The sequence below is a fragment of the Gordionus sp. m RMFG-2023 genome, chromosome 2 (assembly GCF_954871325.1).
Source record: "Gordionus sp. m RMFG-2023 chromosome 2, tfGorSpeb1-WG-v2, whole genome shotgun sequence".
In the NCBI taxonomy this organism is placed as follows: domain Eukaryota; kingdom Metazoa; phylum Nematomorpha; class Gordioida; order Chordodea; family Parachordodidae; genus Gordionus; species Gordionus sp. m RMFG-2023.
Window position 1 is genome coordinate 15,846,432 of NC_088776.1, and position 19,311 is coordinate 15,865,742.

Here is a 19,311-nt window from a genome sequence, read left to right on the forward strand (position 1 = left end):
CACCTTAAATAAAAACTTCTCTATCAGAATCGTATAATGGTTAGTACAAATGCGCAGTCAAAAATTTTTAAAAAAATTATATAATTAAAAAATTTTTGTTTTACCTTCTAAACCGAATAACTCCTAGGAAACTATCAGCGTCACAAGACACCACTAAAAAAAAACCTACAAACACAAACTAAAATAAATCTAAAATCTACCCAAACAAATCCTAGAAACTTAACCAAACTTTCTAAAAAACGAATCGTCAAGAATTATATGAAATTATCAAATCAAAAGACAAATAAAACTACAATATAAATCCAAAAATTTTATTCAAAAGAAAATTCATTTCTTTATAAAAAAAAATATCCGTAATTTTTTATAAAAATTAATTAATTAAAAATATCATAAAATCCACATATAATATATTACATCTAATCTTTCTATCCAATCAACCTTATTTTAATTGGTTGATTGGCATTTCGCGTAAAAAAAAAATATAAAACGTTCACGTATTTACAAATACGACAAGAAGGTTAACAAAATTTTATTAATTTTTGTTTCAATAGACAAACTTTATTGAGGAGAATCTGCTCTCAGATTATCCGAGCATTCTTTAAATATAAAAATTTATCTAACTCGCGTATGATGCTGATATCAATTGTGGCTAATCTATTTAATTCTTGCTTGCTAAACAAGTGTACACCTGTATTTCAGAATATGATTTTAAGAAACTCTGTATCATGATATATACAGAGTTCCATCTTGTTATTCTCACTATTACATATTGTTTAAGGGTGTGGCTTAGTTTTCTATTAGCTGTGTTTGAAATATTGTACCATTTTTTTTTGCACCATTTATATTTAAGGCTATTTCAATTAAACAATTGTCAAAAATTTAATGCATAATATTATTTAGTATATGGTATATATATGCTAGCGTTTTGTCATCTTTGAATGCACTTATAAGATTTGCTCCGTTATCACTCACAACTATAATTTATTTAAGTAAATTTCTATTTCTGTATATTCTCCTAAAATTGAATTGACTACACTTTTAATTTTAACGTTTTTTTCATCCATTACCCTTGTGGCCAAAACAAATGTTTTTAATTAAAATCCTTAATGATAATATCTCCTATAATGGTTAAAAAACTTAGATTTTTATAATCCGTCCAAATATCAGTGATCATGGACAACGATCATGCTTTTAATCTTAAATTTTATTTAATGGTATATTTTTAGACCTATAGTATTCATGAGAGTTTTTCGGTTCACAACTTTTATATTTTGTTATCCACATGTAACACCAACATTTATCTCTTGGCCTAGCTTGTAAAATCCCTCACTTGTTGCATTTAAATATTGAAAATCTTTACAAATAAAATATAACTGACTTTTCTGTAAAAAGCTTAAGCAAAATTTAGAATAAAGTCTCGCGATAAAAAACACCTAAACATAAAAAGAAAATAGAACTAACAAAATGATACCGAATGTTGTTTATAAAATGCGGAAGATTTTTTAGTTTTTATTCTTTTTTAAAAAAGAACTAAATTAAATAAGAAAATATATAATATAATTATAAAATTGCAAATTTATATTTATAAAAAACAATTTTAAAAATTAAAATTTCCGTGATTCACGGGAAATTTATGTTCACACCCGATCACGCCCTGGGAAAATTTTAGGAAGGCCCGTCACGCCCAGTCACGCCTTGGAATTTAAAATTTATTCACACTCACGCCATGACCCACCGTGACACGATAGGTCACGCCTAATTTCATGGCCCGCGCCCACCTACTGCCTAGTATATGGCTTCGGTAGGAGGGGGAGGGGTGCAAGAGTTAATTCCCCCTAAAAGTTTTAAATTTTTTTAGATAGCCTTCAATATGTTTGTTCATCCGAAAATATAATCCATCATGTTTAAAACCTATTCTATAGATTCGAAACAATTTTAGAAATTATTACACGTATTTATTATTTACGCTAATTGACTAAATCGCTATGCCTACAAATATACGAATTGAGAATACCTGCATAATTCGTACGGATCGAACAATTCTTTAATCTTATTTTTCATAAAAATATTTTCAAAATAGATTATTAAAATAATAAAGTGATTTATAGATGTGGAAATAAATATAAGCTCCTTAAGGAACATGTTATACTTAAGTAATTTCAAATATTTATAATTAATTTTGAATATTTAGGAATAATTTCGAGTTCGAATTTAACGTTCGTTCAATTTTAAAAACCACTTTTTATTTTTATTTATTTGAAAAATTTAATATTAATCCGAATTTTTTAAGAAAAAAATCTTACATTTTTTAATCAGCGGTTTTCCCTTTTATTTTATTTTACAAGCATGGATATTATTATTTTATCATCATCATTTGATTCTGAAAATTCAAAATCAGATGAATTATCACTACCATGGCACAAATATGATAAATATTATACAGTAACATCCTATATTGAAGAAGTAACTAATTCAATACTTACCAAATATAAAATGTGCCTAAAAGTATTATATCAGTTTCAAAATCTTGAAGTTCCAATTTAAAAAGACATTTGATTGTAGTATTAATTATTTTATATAAAGTAGCCGTTAATATTTTATTTTAGATTGTTCTAAGTAAAAATCATTAAATTTTATATATTATATACATAGATAGAAAATGGTTGAAATCATTTAGAATTTATTTTTAATGTCATTTTTTGAAATTATTATCTAGTCACTATTATTTTAATCAAGGATTTTATATTTTAATTGTTGAACACAATTTGAAGTATAAATTTATATATTTTAGAAATAATTAACTTTTATATTTTTATTTACAATGTTAATATAATTGATAAATTTAGTATTTTTATAAAAATATTTAATATAAAACGAGGAAGAGGATGGATTGTTTTGAAGCAAAGAACAAAACAATAAATGTTTTTAATAAATTCCCCTCATCTGCCCCTGTAGAGCGCGTTTTTAGTATAGCTAATGCCGTATTAACTGCCAAGCGTTCCTGTCAGATGAAAATTTTGAAAAACAATTGTTATTAAAAATTAAAAGAAAATTTTTTTATAAACAAAAATATCTTTTTATTCGCTATATTATATTTATAATTATATATTATTAATAAAACTTATGATTATTTAACATGGCTAATATATTGTGTTAAAAAATATAAGACATTTATTTATATTAAATTTAATTTTAAAAAAATTTATCATAAAATTTTGAACGAACGTGAACGTTGTTCCTTTTTTTTGAAAGTGAACGTGGTTCGATTTTTTAGAAATGTTTACAGCACTAGTATTTATAAATAATTTCGAATATATACAAATTATTCCTAATAATTTATTACACGAGTCGATCGAATAAAAAATAATTCGATCGAATAATAGTTAAAAAAAATTCTATCGAATAATAGATAATATATTTATCTTATTCGTATTCGATTCGAAAATAGTTTGTTTTTTATATTCGTAAAAAAACGAATCTAATAACGAATAATTCTTTTTAATTTCAGGTATAACATATACACACTGAAATAAATTAATTTTAAAGTTTTTTGCACAGAATAAAATTTATATTTTATGAATGCATGTTTTTTTAATAATTACACTTTAAACATATTATATATTTCTAATAGAAAATATTTGATTCTCTTCAAGCTAATCATTGGTTCATTCACATGGAACTATACTCAAATTTTTTTATAGATGTTCTTAATGATGCAAACGTCTATTCTATTTTAAATGATAATTTTTTTTGAAATAATTATCTATACATGAATGTCTAGTCTAAAATAACTTTTATTTATTTTTAGAAAAATTATCAATTTAAAAAAACAATATCTATAATTTTATAATTATACTATGCAGAGTAGTGTAATGGGCAAAAAATAGAGGCGAGTTTGTTTTTCCAAGAATTTGAGGCAAATTTTTTAAATATTTTTTTAATGGTTTATATCAATGCCATTTCATATAAAATATATCAAATAGCTATTTAGAAAGTTACATAAAAATTGATATGTATATAAAATGCCGTAATTTTTATAAAATGCCTTTAAAAATAATTATATTATTATTATATAATGCATAAATTAAAATAGATCAAAAATAGGTGAAAATAAACTACATTATTTGCCATAGCGAATCTTTTTTAATATTAACTACATGCCTTGCAGACATGTTGTAGGAATATATGGAGAATCCCATTGACTGAGAGGAGACTCATTAGCGTTTACCATAATTACACTGGAAATATGTTTTATCATAACTCTAATCTGTGAAAATGATATTCATTAGGTGAAAGCCTTGCACATTCGGATGCTTTATCTTGCATGCTAATCTGTCAAAATGACATTTATAAGTTGAAAGTCGCACTCAAATTCGCCAATTACACGGAATTGTATTAATACAATTTTGAACAATAACGGGGAATTTAGTACTAGTTATAATCATCAATATATTCCCTTATCCCATTTATTGTGAGGGCATAACGAGCTTCAGTCGAAAACATCGTTTAATTTGCTCTTTCCCATTACGAATGTGATGGTCTGCTAGACAGTTATCTTTTTTCTACATATGGCATATCAAGATAAGATAGCTAAAACTATATAATTTAATATAGATCTTTATTTACTAAAATTATAGGAATTAATCCATAACCTATTTTGATTGTCTATTAAGGCAGTATTCGTTGATACCAGAGTGCCTTCTGTTTTCCTTTAGCTTCTCGAGATATTTTCATATGTTCTCCTTTAGAAATCGGAGCCTGAGATGAGAATTTGATTATTCTGTCACCACATTTTGTAATTTTACAGGAGAACAATTTTAAATTAAGTTCTATTGTTTACATTATTATGGTTAACCTTATATTGGCTTAAATTTAATTTATAAATATTTCGGTTTTTTATATAAGTAGGATAGTATAAATATAAAAAATTGGAAATTAACTAATTCTCAGGTTGACATATTATTAAATAAATTTATTAATTTTTTAGGGTTAGGTAAACTGATTGTTCTTGTGTGAAACCTTAAAGACAGATTGGATAAAAATAGAACATCATATAAAGACGAGATCTGATAAAATTTACCATTTTAACCGAATGGACAATCCGTTAAATTGCACAATTGCTAGAATTTGCGGAATTTGAAATGCATATACACCTCGTAGTTATTCTAAACTGCCTTAACAGTATAAAGACTGCTAGCCACCCATGTTATATCAAGTGCCCTTCCAATTTTCAGTAACTGAATTCCTAATTCAGACGCTATTTGATCCAACGCCTTTTAATTTTTGATAGACTGGATATATAAACCATATATAGTATCAATAAAGGCTTTAAAATAATTAACGTCAAACGGTGATTTAAACAATGTCAGAGTATAAGGCGCTTTTCTACAACAGGTTATTTCCCAGTTAGGACATTGGAGCCATCGCTAGCAAAAGAAATCCAATCTTTTGTAAAAAAATTTCAGAAATCGCAACGGATTTAAGAAGATCCTGTAAGGTATAAACTATCCCCTCTGTATCTTTCGATTCCAGTTTGATTAGATCTAGAAATTTAAAAACAGGATGATTATAAGAGGGCACCAAATAATAATTTAGTAATACCATTATAAAAAAAATCAAAACTTTTTAGAAGGAGCGGTGCATGCCTCCTACCTTTTTGAAAATTTATGGTGGAGGACGCTAAGATTTACCCCCCTCCCCCACTACATCCTTGGCCATTAAGAACGAGCCAACATTTTGAAGATCCGTCTTTAAAAATACAAATCTTAAAGCAAAATCAAAAAAATATAGTGGTTTATAATATTTTTTTTATAAGATTTTAGTCAAAATAATATTATGTAAACATCGAGATTTGGCAAAGGTCCACCAAACCTTTCTGTCACATAAGCTGATTTCCAGGATTACGTAATATTATTTTGGCTAAAATCTTAATCGGGCCGTTTAACAACACTAAAAAATTTTAGCGACACCCCTAGCAAAGTACTATCCTTCTAGGATAACATTGAATAGAATATTCATGTATTAATTGACACTCTAATAATTTTTATAGAGTAACTTGAGGGGCTTTATTTATTTTAAATTTCCAACATTCGTAAAAAAAGAAGTGATTCTTCTAAAATGAGCAAAAAAAATATAATTCTATTTAAGATCAGCTCAAAAATAGTGTTGTTAAACGGCTCGATTTGAGGCGATTTTTAAAAACGGCTACCTCAGCATTATAGCTAAGAAAATATTGCCTAAGGGTCGAGATTTGACCAATAGATGTTCAATCCTATGTGACATCTAAGAGCAAAGTCTTTAGGCTTGCATATTTTCTGGATAAAATATTGAGTTAGCCGTTTTTAAAATCAACTCAAATTGAGCCGTTTAACAACACTACTTCACAAAATTGATATTTTACAGGGTCTTGAATCCCTATTTCTTCCGAACGACAAGTTAGTTAAAGATGGGCAGTATTATAATAATAAAGGTGGTGGTGACAATAATTCCAATTTTTTATATAAAAGTTGAAGCGATTAAGGATCTTAGGCTTGTTCGAAAATAATATTTAATATAAATTTTGGCTTTATTAAAAGTTCATTTTTTTTTAAAAAAAAGTCCACAGGCCTTGTTTCTAATAAATACAATTATATTTATAATAAAATTAGTAGAACCCTAAAAAAAAATGTATATTCCATTCACCGCCATTATTAATCTAGGAAAAAATGTCCTTATTTCTTATAAAAGGATTAAAATAATTTTAGACATATTGAGTTAAAAATGTATTAAATTTTTATTTTTAAAAACCGCTTATGTCAAAAAAAAAATTTAATTAAAATTTTATGTTTTATGTATTTGTTTAATCCCTAGGCCATTAATTTTATGTAATATTATGTGTTTTGACAGATTATTTTTAAAAAATGAACGCTACCTTTTTAGGTAGACATACCTTGCCTGGTGGCAGTAACCGATACAGTTTTTATGGGCTAATGATAATACACACCAAGCATATATACTTATCTAGGATTTTGCCAGGGGAGGGGGAGGGAAGCACTATTAGGTGGGTTTTTCCCCATAAATTTTATTGGAGATTTTTAGGTTCACTTATTATAGTTTGGCAATATTCGATTTCTATAAAAATAATTTTGGGTTTTCGCTTTTTTTAATTAAAATGCTTTTTTTCTATTTTGAATTATAGTCGTTATTTTTAAAGTTATTAACTTTTACTGATATTTCTTTCAAATTCTTCCTTAGTGATATGTTATTTACATTTTTAGAAGAGAGGAGGGGGTCTATGTATCGGGGAAATTTTTATTAGCTTAAAATGATATTTACGAGAATAGACAAATTTTCGATCCTCCTTGGATACGCGCCTAACGCCAAGTTTGTATTGTTTTTATAATTTTTTCATAAAATATTTAAACACGTTATTCATTTATATATTTTTAATATATATGAAAAATTGATGTTTCGTATATTGTCTGTGGCCTAGTCAGTGAGTGCGTTGATTACGAATCCATAGAAAGGCACAAATCCAGCAAGGGTCATATTTTTTTGAAGCCCTCCTGGCGGTTCAATACTTGGGGAGATCATATATAGTAGATCGGACTCGACCACGTCATTCCCTGAATGTATATTAAAAAATTAGTGAGTCTTATTATATTTGACAAAATTCGATTGTGTTTTAACAAATAATTTGACCTACATTATCACTAGCCATACCACATAATTAAATTTTATTAATTTGTTAATGTTTGTAAAATAAATCGAATTAATTAAATTTATTTAAATAAACAATTAAAATATTAATTTGTTTATCTTAAAAATTATATATTTTTTTAAAAATACATAATAAACTATAGTGTTCCAAAAGGACACTTTTATTAAATTTAAATTACAAAAAATAAAATAGAGTATAAATAGCGGTTATTCTATAAATAACTAATGGGATTAAGTTTCCAAAAAATAACCTATGATGGAAAAGAGCGATAGAAAATAAAAATATCTTTGAGTTCTGATATAATGGATTTGATTTTGGCATTTATAATTTAAAAATTCCCGTCATATCTTTAAGGGAAGAGATAACGATTGGTATAAATACATAATTAGTTAATTTAGAGTATTTATTTTTTTGTCTCAATTATGTCAACCGGATTCGGCTTAATATTTTTGAAAATTAAGAATGTACATAAAGACTAAGGTACAGAAATGTAACTATCTGTCCTCAGGTCATCCATTAATTGATGATAAATTAGCAGACTCCAGGATGTTTGGTATTCGGGTCCTCATAAGACTACAATTGTTGAATTAATCGCCCTATGCCTTGCTTATATGTCTTGACTCTAGACACAATTAACCAAAACTCACCTTGCAATCAAATCAACCGACTTTTTACATTTTATTCATGTATGTGGTTGAACTATGTTACCTTCAATTCGCTTGCATATGGTAACTCTTAATTGTTTATTTGATAAGAGGTTACCTGGGTTACAACTTGGTAATGTTTCCAACTATTCATAACCTCTAATACAATCAGTATTTTATAGTTGAATATATTCCTATACCTTTTAAAATAACTTTTCCGTGAACATTAACAGTTGGGGAGGGGGAACTGCTTATGGGCTAACCAATAAGATTTATTTCAATTTCTTTAGTAATTTTTAATCCTAAAAGGGATTTTGAATTTTAAAAGGCATATTTCAGATTTATATTTATTTAGAGTAAGGATTATTTTTAGAGAATTTGGCACTATAAATTTGATTCTTACTAAAATATTTTTAGATGGTACCATCATCCAGATACCAGATATTTAAGTCTGAATTAAAAAAAAGTTTTTAAAAATGTATTACGTTGCACAGAAAAGATTCAAAGGGTCTCCTTGTTATATACCCTCCGAAAAAATTAAATATTCCCCAAATTTGAGAGGGATTCTATAGCCATAACATAAGACTGTTAAATAAATTTGCATCCATGAGAAATTTTTCATAAAAAATGTATTTAATTTTTCTGGATAAAGAATAAAAGGCATTTTTATAATCTAGCTTACAGATTATGGTGTCTGATAGAGAATTTTACATATATATATATGCATATTTTCCTTTAGTGCTAAGCCTATTAATATTGTTAAGATTTTTAAAGCATCAGGCTTAATGCACTCAACAATTTCTATGTTATTAGTCTCATAAAATTTGAACCTATTGCAATGAGCCGAACCCCACTATCAGCTTAGATAGTGTAATTAATCTTATATTAAAAAGAGATTGATGAAATTGGCTATGTAAATCTTTGTTTATACTTTTTTACTGAGTATTGTCAAAAAATTTACATATATACTGAAAATAAAATTGTAAAAAAACCGTTAATACCTCCTGCTGAATTTTACTATAAGATAAAACTATTTTAATAGTGCATCCTTGCCTATTTCGATTGAATTAAATTTTTTAGGATGGGAGAGATACTCAAAGGCCTGATTCAATAAAGTGAAAACTATATTTTATCTGTTGGTTTAATTAGGATTTTATAGGGAAAGGATGCTATTATTTAAAAAAAATATCAAAGATATATCAATTTTTTTCAATTTCGATACATATATACTGCAAGCCTATGCTACTATAAATTTTTAAAGTATCTCCAATATCTCTTGATACGCTAAAAATATATCGAATAGAAGTAACCTTGATATAGTACCCTTATGATTTTTAAACAATTTACCCAACCACTCCAAGCTTTTAAGGAACGTAAATACAGCTTTATTTTAAATAGCGGCTATACTTAACAACATTGCTTTTCATTAATCACTCAAATCATTTTCTTAGATTTATAATACCCCTCGGATTATCAATATTTTAAATTATATACATTTTGGAAGACGTTTCATAATATATATACATTCAATAATCTCCTTGTTAATCATTACAAACAAAAATCAATCAATCTCACAAAAAGGATTCAATTATATAGTATCATCATAGCCAATAATTTTAATCAGAAATATGGACAGAAATTTAAAAATATTTTTTAGTTTGAATAGCGAAAATTAATATAAATATTTTTTGATAAAATTCTTTTAAATTTATTAAGCCTTTTGGTTAACATTTAAAAAAAAAAGAAGTAAATTGTCTATTTATACTGGCTATGCACTATAAGGAATAAGGAAAGAAGAAATTATTGTTAAATTAAATAAAGACATGAGACACGGAGAGAATGATATTATGAGATAAAGTAATTTATTTATTATACAATTACAAATAAATAACTGTCTATAAAAAACGAATATGTACAGTAGGGTTTAAAAAAAACTTAGATATATTATTTCGACATGCTCAAAAAAAAATTATATTCAAATAAAAATATTAAAAATTTAATTAAATTTTGGCCTGCTTAGCATACCTTTTCCCTCCCCCTAATTAAAGCTATTTCACTAAAAAGGAATGTCATATTAAATAAAAACCCATGCATGAATCTCGTTCTCTCATATTTTTTTTAAAAAACATTACATATTATTTTGAAACATTTGAGGTCAGGATAACCTCTTTATGAGTGACCGGATGAATCATTTTAGCCCGATTCCAGCTAATCTCTTGATATAAAAACGATATTTTCAAATTTATATTCACTCACCTTTCTATGTTGACTAGAACATAGCCACCCCTTGAATGGTCATCTTGTGGGGGTTTCATTGTAATATTCTTTGAAATTTATCAATCATGTTAAATCAGATAGTCAATTTTTTTTTAATATTATAAAAAATAAACTTTTTGCCAAAGATATGGATCTATATGGGATATAAATTGACATATTATATACTGTGTTTCATGAATATTCATAGTATGAAAATTAAAATTTGTACAAAAAAATTACAAACCATAATTTTATTATAAAAAATATATGATTTAAATATTTATAAAATGCAAAAGGTTTCAGTTATGTTTTGGCTAATATAAGAAGATAAGTCAGTATATTGGAAAAAAATGAATATTTCTATAAATATTTTAATAAGATTTTGTCAAAACTTGCTTAATTTGATAACATTTTATGAATTTTATAAAATAAACTCATTTAATGCTATTTAACTATTACTCAGAGTTGGGTGATAATTTGTATCTTTTGGACACTATTAAGAAATATTATATCTGTATCTAAGATTCATTATTTACAAAAGAATATTATATTTTTTTTATCTCTTTGACAAAGGAGAAATACTTTTTTTAAATATTTTTGTTTAAAAAATGTATTACTCACATTTACATCATTATTTTTTGTCCCCTTTTCATCTATTCTCTTTCCTCCTTTCCCATTTTATTCTAATAACAATAGCATCATCACAACTCCATAACCACCCTCCTTCAAATTCATGTTCTATAATTCTGAAAAATTGTCAAATTAATAAATAAGGTTTAATTTTCTAAAATCTATTGGGATTTTTAGAGCTTTATTTAAAAAATGATAAAGTTTGCATTTTTTTTTTTTTTACCATGCTAAAACATAACCTCCATTAAAATTAATATAATTCGCAAATATTTAAAGCACCAAAATTTGCAGGGGTTGATATTACCTTTCGGATTGAGCGTTAAAATTTGAATTACAGGAAATGTTAGAAGAAAAAACACCTTTTTTTAAAAATATATTTTTAAAATTTAAACAAATTATAATTTAAAATTATAATATAAATTTGAACCCAGATTGAGACCTTTTTCCTATATTTTAGGTTCAGATTGGTTTCAAGCTAAATAATTAAAAAGAGTTGGGTTAAGTTTCGTTCGCTAAAAAACAGGATTGACTTCGGGATCAAACCCTAATTATGATTGATGATATGAGGAAGTAAAAGAATTAATTAATATGTGTAGATCTTTTGTCAATTCCATCATGAGAGCAGAAAATACAAAGACAAATAAATATAGTCATCTAAATAAACTTTTATTCGTTCCTGTAGTTTCAGACACCTGTGGATCATTTGGACCCCAAGTTTTAGAATTATTCAAAACAATAGGACAAAGGTTATGTTTAATCACACGTGATCCAAAAGAGGTTTTTTACTTGTGACAAAGAATATCGATCGAAATTTGCCGATCCAACTGTATACAGGGTCATTAAGCTCCACTGACTTAACCTAAATATTATTTTTTTATATAGTTTTCTCTAGTGTTGTGCTAACTCAATATTTTAGCCAGAAAAATATTATCTAAGCCATGAGATTTCACCCAATAGATGTTTCAAACCTTTGTGCCAACTATGAGCAAAATCTTCAGGATTGTCTAATATTTTTCTGGAGATACTATTGTTTAAAAATCGGCTCAAATCAAACCGTTTAACAACACTAGTTTTCTCTTTATATATATTTTTTATAGATGTGGTGTGTATATTTGTAATATTTATCAGACCTGCAGAGATACCATCTGCATGGCCCAGCCCAGATTTTTTTCAAAATTTATTCCGGCCCGGATTTTATATTAGGCCCGGCCCAGGATTTTTAAAAAATATATTATATTTATTTTTAATCTTTATAGCTAACAATGACGATTTAAAATATACAGTTCAGCCCGGGTATATCTAAAAAATTAAAATAAGACCCGGCCCATGTACTCGGGCTTAGAGCCGGGCCTGCAGATCTCTGATTTTATAATCAAAATTTAATCATAAATAATCCATTTTTTTAAAAAAAGGATATTAAATAACAAATTTAAAAAAATAATTTATTATAATTTGGTGTTGGCTAGAAGTATATATAAAAAATAAAAGAAATTGTTTAAGCTATTTATTAGGGTTAATAGACACTCCCCCCAGATTTATTAAAAAATAGTAGATAAACTTAAAATGTAATAAAACATTTATTAGCCCTTTTTAAACAAAAAAATTGCCTAGACTTTATATATTACTTTTACGCACCCCATAAGGAAAAAGCACCCCCCCCCCCTCCTCTAAAAATGTTTTAAAATTAAATTTATTGATTTTGATTTTATGTTTCATTTTTGTCATTTCACACACATTATCCATGTCCTGTTTTAAAAATAAACTTGCAGTTGCTTGCAGTATTATATTATTTTTAGAATTAAAATCTTAAATAAAGAAAATTAATGACATTTTGTAAAATAAAATGTTTTATTAACCTTATTTTATTATAAAAGTTTGTCAAAATGAATTCAAGTTTGAAAATATCTATTTTTTTTAATTTATATAATAGTATTTTTTTATACTAGAATTTTCATTATATTTTTTAAAAGCCTTGGAATTTTAATTTAACTGGACATGCTTTCTAAAGTTTAAACACGTTTATTCAGATTTAATATGATGATCAATCGTTTTTTCTTAAGAAAAATAAATCTTTTATAAACTAATTTAAATTAAATTTTGTCTTATAATTTTAAATAGATTTTTTATTTTTGTTTATTTATGGTCCGAGCTTTTAAGTTATTATAAATATAGGAACCCGAATCGTTATGTATAACGGTTACGCTCCGATTGCTAAAATTAAGCATCCACTGTTCGGTTTAGCTTTGACGACAAATAAAGGTTCAATTTGTTCATGTTTGATTTTTAGTTTACTTGGAATATAAAATTTACATTGGCGTGCGAATATTTAAATGAATACATAATAATAATATCAAATTATATAAAATTTATAATGGTTTAGTTCGCGCCTTTTAAATTTTTTGTATAACAGTTAGAGAAGTTCCGTTCGGTTCTTCCCAGGTCACCGCATAAATGCAATTGTCATTTGATTTACAATACAATTATCATTTTTGCTTCATCAATAATAATTTTTCCCCTCCCATCTCTATCTCCCAACAAATTTCTCGATTTTGAAATGATATATTTTATTCGCATTACATCAAGTTATACTTTTATAAGTTTGACACAGTCCTCAAACATAACCACGCAGACTTCTTTTTTTTTATTCGTAAAAGAGAATTGTCTTGAATCGTTTACAATGAAAAAAAAAATTGAAATGATTAATTAAGGTTCCCATTCTAAATCGTTAAAAATTGAGAATCTCGAAATTAATATTAATAGATGGTCCATTTTTAGCTATTTTTTAAAGAACTCAATTTAAATACAAGTGTTTATTTCCCCAGTATCTATTAATATTAATTTCAAATTTACTTAAAAATTTTCTAGGAGATATAAGCGAGATTCTCCATTTTTAGCGATTTTTATTTTCGCGATTTAAAACTTATCTCTTAATTAATTTAATAACACACTCAATACTTTTGTAAAAAGATAATGAAACAATTTTTAAATTTTTTCACCATTATTTTTTACATAATAATCTTTAAGGAAATTTGATCTATCAACTAATGGTATAATAGTCGCAAAAAGCCTAAAGAACAGTAAATTTCACTTTTAGAATGGATCTGTAAAAAAAATTTTTTTTATTTTGATATCATCAAACATCAAAAATAATATCGATTTGACTATGTAAGTTGTCGATTTGTATTTTTGAATGCCCCGTCCTGCTTCAGAAAATATTTTTATAATACTTTTAATTGAAGGATGATTTCTCATAAAATATAGTTAAAATGGGACATTAAAGCGTTTCAATTTTGTAATTCGCACGAATCCGACCACAGAATAGTTTTCTTTAAATATAATGGAGGATCTTTAAATAATTGATTTCATTCAATTTTCAGAATTTTAACTTCAAGATCTAATTATAATATAAACAAGAGAATTCAACAACCTTATTTTATAAAACTAATTATCAAGTTAGAATGTTCTTTCACCATTCTATAAATAAGACTGTTAGCTAAAAAAAAAAAGAAGCCAAAATTACTATTTATTTAGATGCGCTCAATAGGTTTTCTCACAAATATATGATTTCTATCGGCCTTCCCGACCACAGATTGGATGCATTGAAATATGTTAGGTCTATTAGCAAACCAAACTCTTAGAAAATTTGTCTGCTTTCGTAAATTTAATTTTAAGATAGAAAAAAAACATTTAAATAAAAATAAAAACCAAAATTTTTTTTTTTTAAAATGTAATACAGGCAAAGGTGCAATAGGTAAGCCTAAACTCTAACATAAACCTAATAGAGAAAAAAAACTAATAGTACCCCCCCCCCTTCCGGCAAAATTCTGGCTACACCTAAGAGAAAAACAAATTAAATGTTTAAAACTAAACTAACCCGATCAATTTTAAATATTATTTTTGTAATATCATCAAAGAAAAATATCATCAATCAATCTCAAAATATGAATAATAATTATTCTTTTACAAAATTATAATCATCAAATCATATTTTATAAATATGACAGTAAAAAAATGAAATTAAATGAATTATTTACATAAGATTAATTAGAAAAATTGATTATCTCTTAATTTATACGATAACTTTGAAAAAAGTAAGAATGTGATCTATAAAATCGGTTTGATCTAGTATAATGATTAATAAACAGTTTAATGATTACCTCCTATATAATGATAAGAAAAGAAGAAAAATAAAATAAATAGTTGAGGCCTGACCTAGAACTATGACATTTACCCCAATTTCCAATTATTTTTGATAGAATATTATTATTAGAAATATTAGTAATTATTATTTTTAGGGTACCCATATATAGCCTAATGAATGTTTTAAATCTTTTTTTTATGATAAGTATTTTTGTATTATGTAACATATTTTGACTTTTGTATTCTTTAATTTTCAATAAGGATTTCGTCCTTAAAGTCAGGATAATTGTTTTGACTTGAACTAATGGAAAGAAGTGATATCAAGTGCTACAATTAGGGTAATGATATATGACATTAAACCACTTGCTAAACAACGACTAAAATTAATTAAAATGCGTAAGATATTTTTAATATATATACGGAATCATGTGGTCGAGTCCGATCTACTATATATCACCCCCCCCCCAGGACGGAACCACCAAGTTTGCCTAAGAAAAAATATGACCCTTGATGGATTCTAACCTAGAACCAAACCGATTTGTCACATACGCTTCTTAAAATCATCAAATTTTTATATATATGTAAGGATAAAAATACAACGCTATCTAATATTCTAATAAAACCCATAAAAATTTAATAACATTTAAGCTATGCATCATTATTCCTTCAATTACATAAGTTTACAAGAGAGGAGGGGCATCTAAAAATTGTAAAATTAAGATTTGAATTTTCTATAAATTTTAACAAGGCTTGAGCCCCCAATAGCATCACCTAGTGGCGCCACTGCTTCCTTCTTTTTTTTACCTAGAATTATTTAGCCTTATAGAACATTTTTTTTTAAAATTCTTATTATTTTTATCTTTCCAATTAATATGCTAACTCAAATTTTCTCTTTCTAATTATGTAATCATCATATGTATATTATTTATTTTTCAGGTTCCTCTACAACATAAGATAACATTAAATAAACTTAATCTATTAATCCTTTTATTTAATCGGGGGCTTTTTTCTATATTTTTACTTCCCCTTGAACGTTTAAATAGCAAGTTTTTCTTAATATTCTTATGCATAACATAACAAGTAAGTGCAGCCTGCCAGAACGTAAATGGTTCTTCATAATTATTTCCCTTAAATTTTTTTTCTCAGTAAGATACTTTTTTGGAGAGCCAAACATGGCCTTGTTGTATATACAATTTACATAAAAACTAAATTTTTAAGAATTATAATAAACTTGAGTATAGAGAACACCTTTCTACGCTTACTTGCCAGTTAGGAAATGTACAGTCGCGTAGCCAGGAATAAGTTTTAAATTTTTCAGATTATATTTTGATTTTATTGAGAGGGTTTTGTTTATATACCTGATTTGCTATAATTACATATGCCAATTGGTTGTATTTTTATTGGCTCAATTTTCATTATTTAATAAATTTCCGATTTTATACAATAAACTAACTGACATTTTTTTTATCATGTAGTGATGAATGAATCCTGTAAAAAAAACTCGTAAAATGATACTTATAGTTTTCCTTTTTCTAATTTTTAGGCTTATTTAGCCAAAATTATGAAACAGGCGCCGAAAAAAAAATAAAAGCCAAAAATTTGAGATTTATTTTTTTAAAAAAAAATCAATATGTTAATGTTAAGAAAAAAAAGGTTAAACAATATTTGTTATAATTTTAATTTACACTTATTTGTTGAATCGATTTTTCTCTCTCTGGCTTAAATAACCCGAAAATTATTCTATCTGTTTGTAAAATAAAAAAATATATAAAGTGGCTCACAATATACGACTAAAACCTGAATTAAAAAGATTGTTTATTAGTCAAAACCATTATAAATTGATTATTAATGAAATACTTTTTTTTAAAAATAATATTCTAAATAGTAAAATGTTACCGTCAATATAAAATTCATTACTTTTATTGATAAATTTTTTTTTATTGCCTTTTAAAAAATATAAAATATTATATTAGAGAAATTATTACTCTCTATATATACGTATAATACAAACGTTACATTTTTAATTAGATCTTTTAATTTAAAAGTTATTTTCTGATTTATTATTCCAATTATCATAAAAATACATTTTATACATAGTGTATATTATATTACACTTTTTTAAATCTTTTTATATATCAAATAAAGATGTCACAAATATTAAACTTAAACACAACCCAAAATCCTAACAGCATGTGGGGATCTACTATTAATAGTAATGAAAGAATCGGTATAACATCATCAAAACTTCCCGAAATTAATAGTCTTAAAAATTTGAATTCCACAATCAATTACCCCATACTATCCTACTCTCCTAATATCGAAGAAATTTGTCCCGAAGATGATGAGTCCATTGACTATAGTCGTGAAATGAAGGATCTCAAATCTCTTAGTGACTTGAACAAGATTTATCAATTTATACCAGTGCAATCTTCACAACCCAATAATAGACTTTCTTTACAGCATCAATTAGCGGTTTGCGATGTCTTCCCTCCTAATCGTAGGCAATATCGTTCTACCTCATTCGCTCTTCCTTCATCGCTAAAATCGTCTTACGATCAACAAGATACTCAACAAAGTAATGAGTATGCTTCATCGGTTTTAGATAGAAGAATGTACAGACAAGAAGATGAAGAAAGTATTTTAAAAAGGCAACCAGAATTGACATCTTTCAAAAAAAGGTTATCATTAATACCCTATAACGTGGCGCTTTACAACAACACTCCTAAAATTAGGACGCTCTCTCCAATTTTATCAGAATTTAAGCATAATCAATCACCCCATCCCAAAACAGGAACCGAGGAAAATACTACAGAACAAATTTTAGGAACCTCTTCTAAACAAGATGGTTACTTTATAGTAACATCAGCAAATATTTCTTCGGAAAATCAAACAGACTCTAATGTTCATCTATTCGAAGCAAAATCTTTATCAGACACGACTATTGAATCTAAATTAATGGAGAAATCAGGTGATGACGACATTTTGAATAGGTCAAAATTATATTCGAGTAAAATTTATAATGATAATCCTGCTTGTACCAAGATTGATGTTCCTGTCATTACTATAGATACAGTATCTACTCCTATTAATTCATTATTATATCCAACATTTCCTCATTTCCATTCTGTCAGCTATTCAAAGCACGATGGTTCAGCTGACATAGTGTATTCGAGGCAAATAAGGAAAGGCTCTTATTCACCCCTGCTTCAAACCAGAACCGATAGATCGGGATCTATTCAATACCCTAGCCCGACTAACAAATTTATCTACGAAAGAACGCCCTCTCTTGAAAAATTATTATCAATCACTTGATATAGTATATTGTATTTAATATTTAATTATTGTGTGATAACAATTTTGTAAAATTTTTGTTTAATTTATTTAAATTAAAGAAGCAATATAATACAAACATTCACTCATGATTATGTGATATTTAATTATCTTTTGATAAAATAAATTATACTATATATTATAATTTTAAAAAGTTAGCCAGTTACTTTTAAAAAGTATAATGTAACTCAACCCGTTACAAGATTGAAACGATTAGAATTTAAGAACCTTTTTTTTAACATTATTAGTAAAAAAATTGTGATATACATTGATAAGCATATAAAAATTTTAAAAAGTCCTCAATAAGGAAACCCTATTTTGTTTTTATTTTATATCTAGAATTTCAAAATTTTGCTTTGTCCACTTATTCAAAAAAAAATTATTATGAGGTAAAAAAAAATAAATGAATATTTTTGACATACAAAATTTAGTTGTATATCTACAGAAATACTAAATTAATAGTTCGAATTATTTAAAATATTTTTACAAGTATAAAATTTTATTAAACTTAAAAAAAATACTATTTGACGAATATATTCTTTTCTTTATTGCTATTCGATTCGAAGTATTATTCGCATTCGTAAAATACGGATTGAATATGAATAATTCGTT

The 19,311-nt window shown here is 26.1% G+C and overlaps 1 protein-coding gene across 1 annotated transcript in view; it reads left to right on the forward strand.

The window, feature by feature from the left end:
* Positions 1 to 18,836, forward strand: part of LOC135923638 (uncharacterized) — a 32,783-nt gene extending 13,947 nt beyond the window's left edge. The window contains exon 2 of the mRNA XM_065458495.1: positions 17,515 to 18,836. Coding sequence (XP_065314567.1) covers positions 17,515 to 18,681 — 1,167 coding nt within the window. The 3' untranslated portion in view covers positions 18,682 to 18,836. The remainder of the gene's footprint in view (positions 1 to 17,514) is intronic.
* Positions 18,837 to 19,311: the final 475 nt, after the last annotated feature.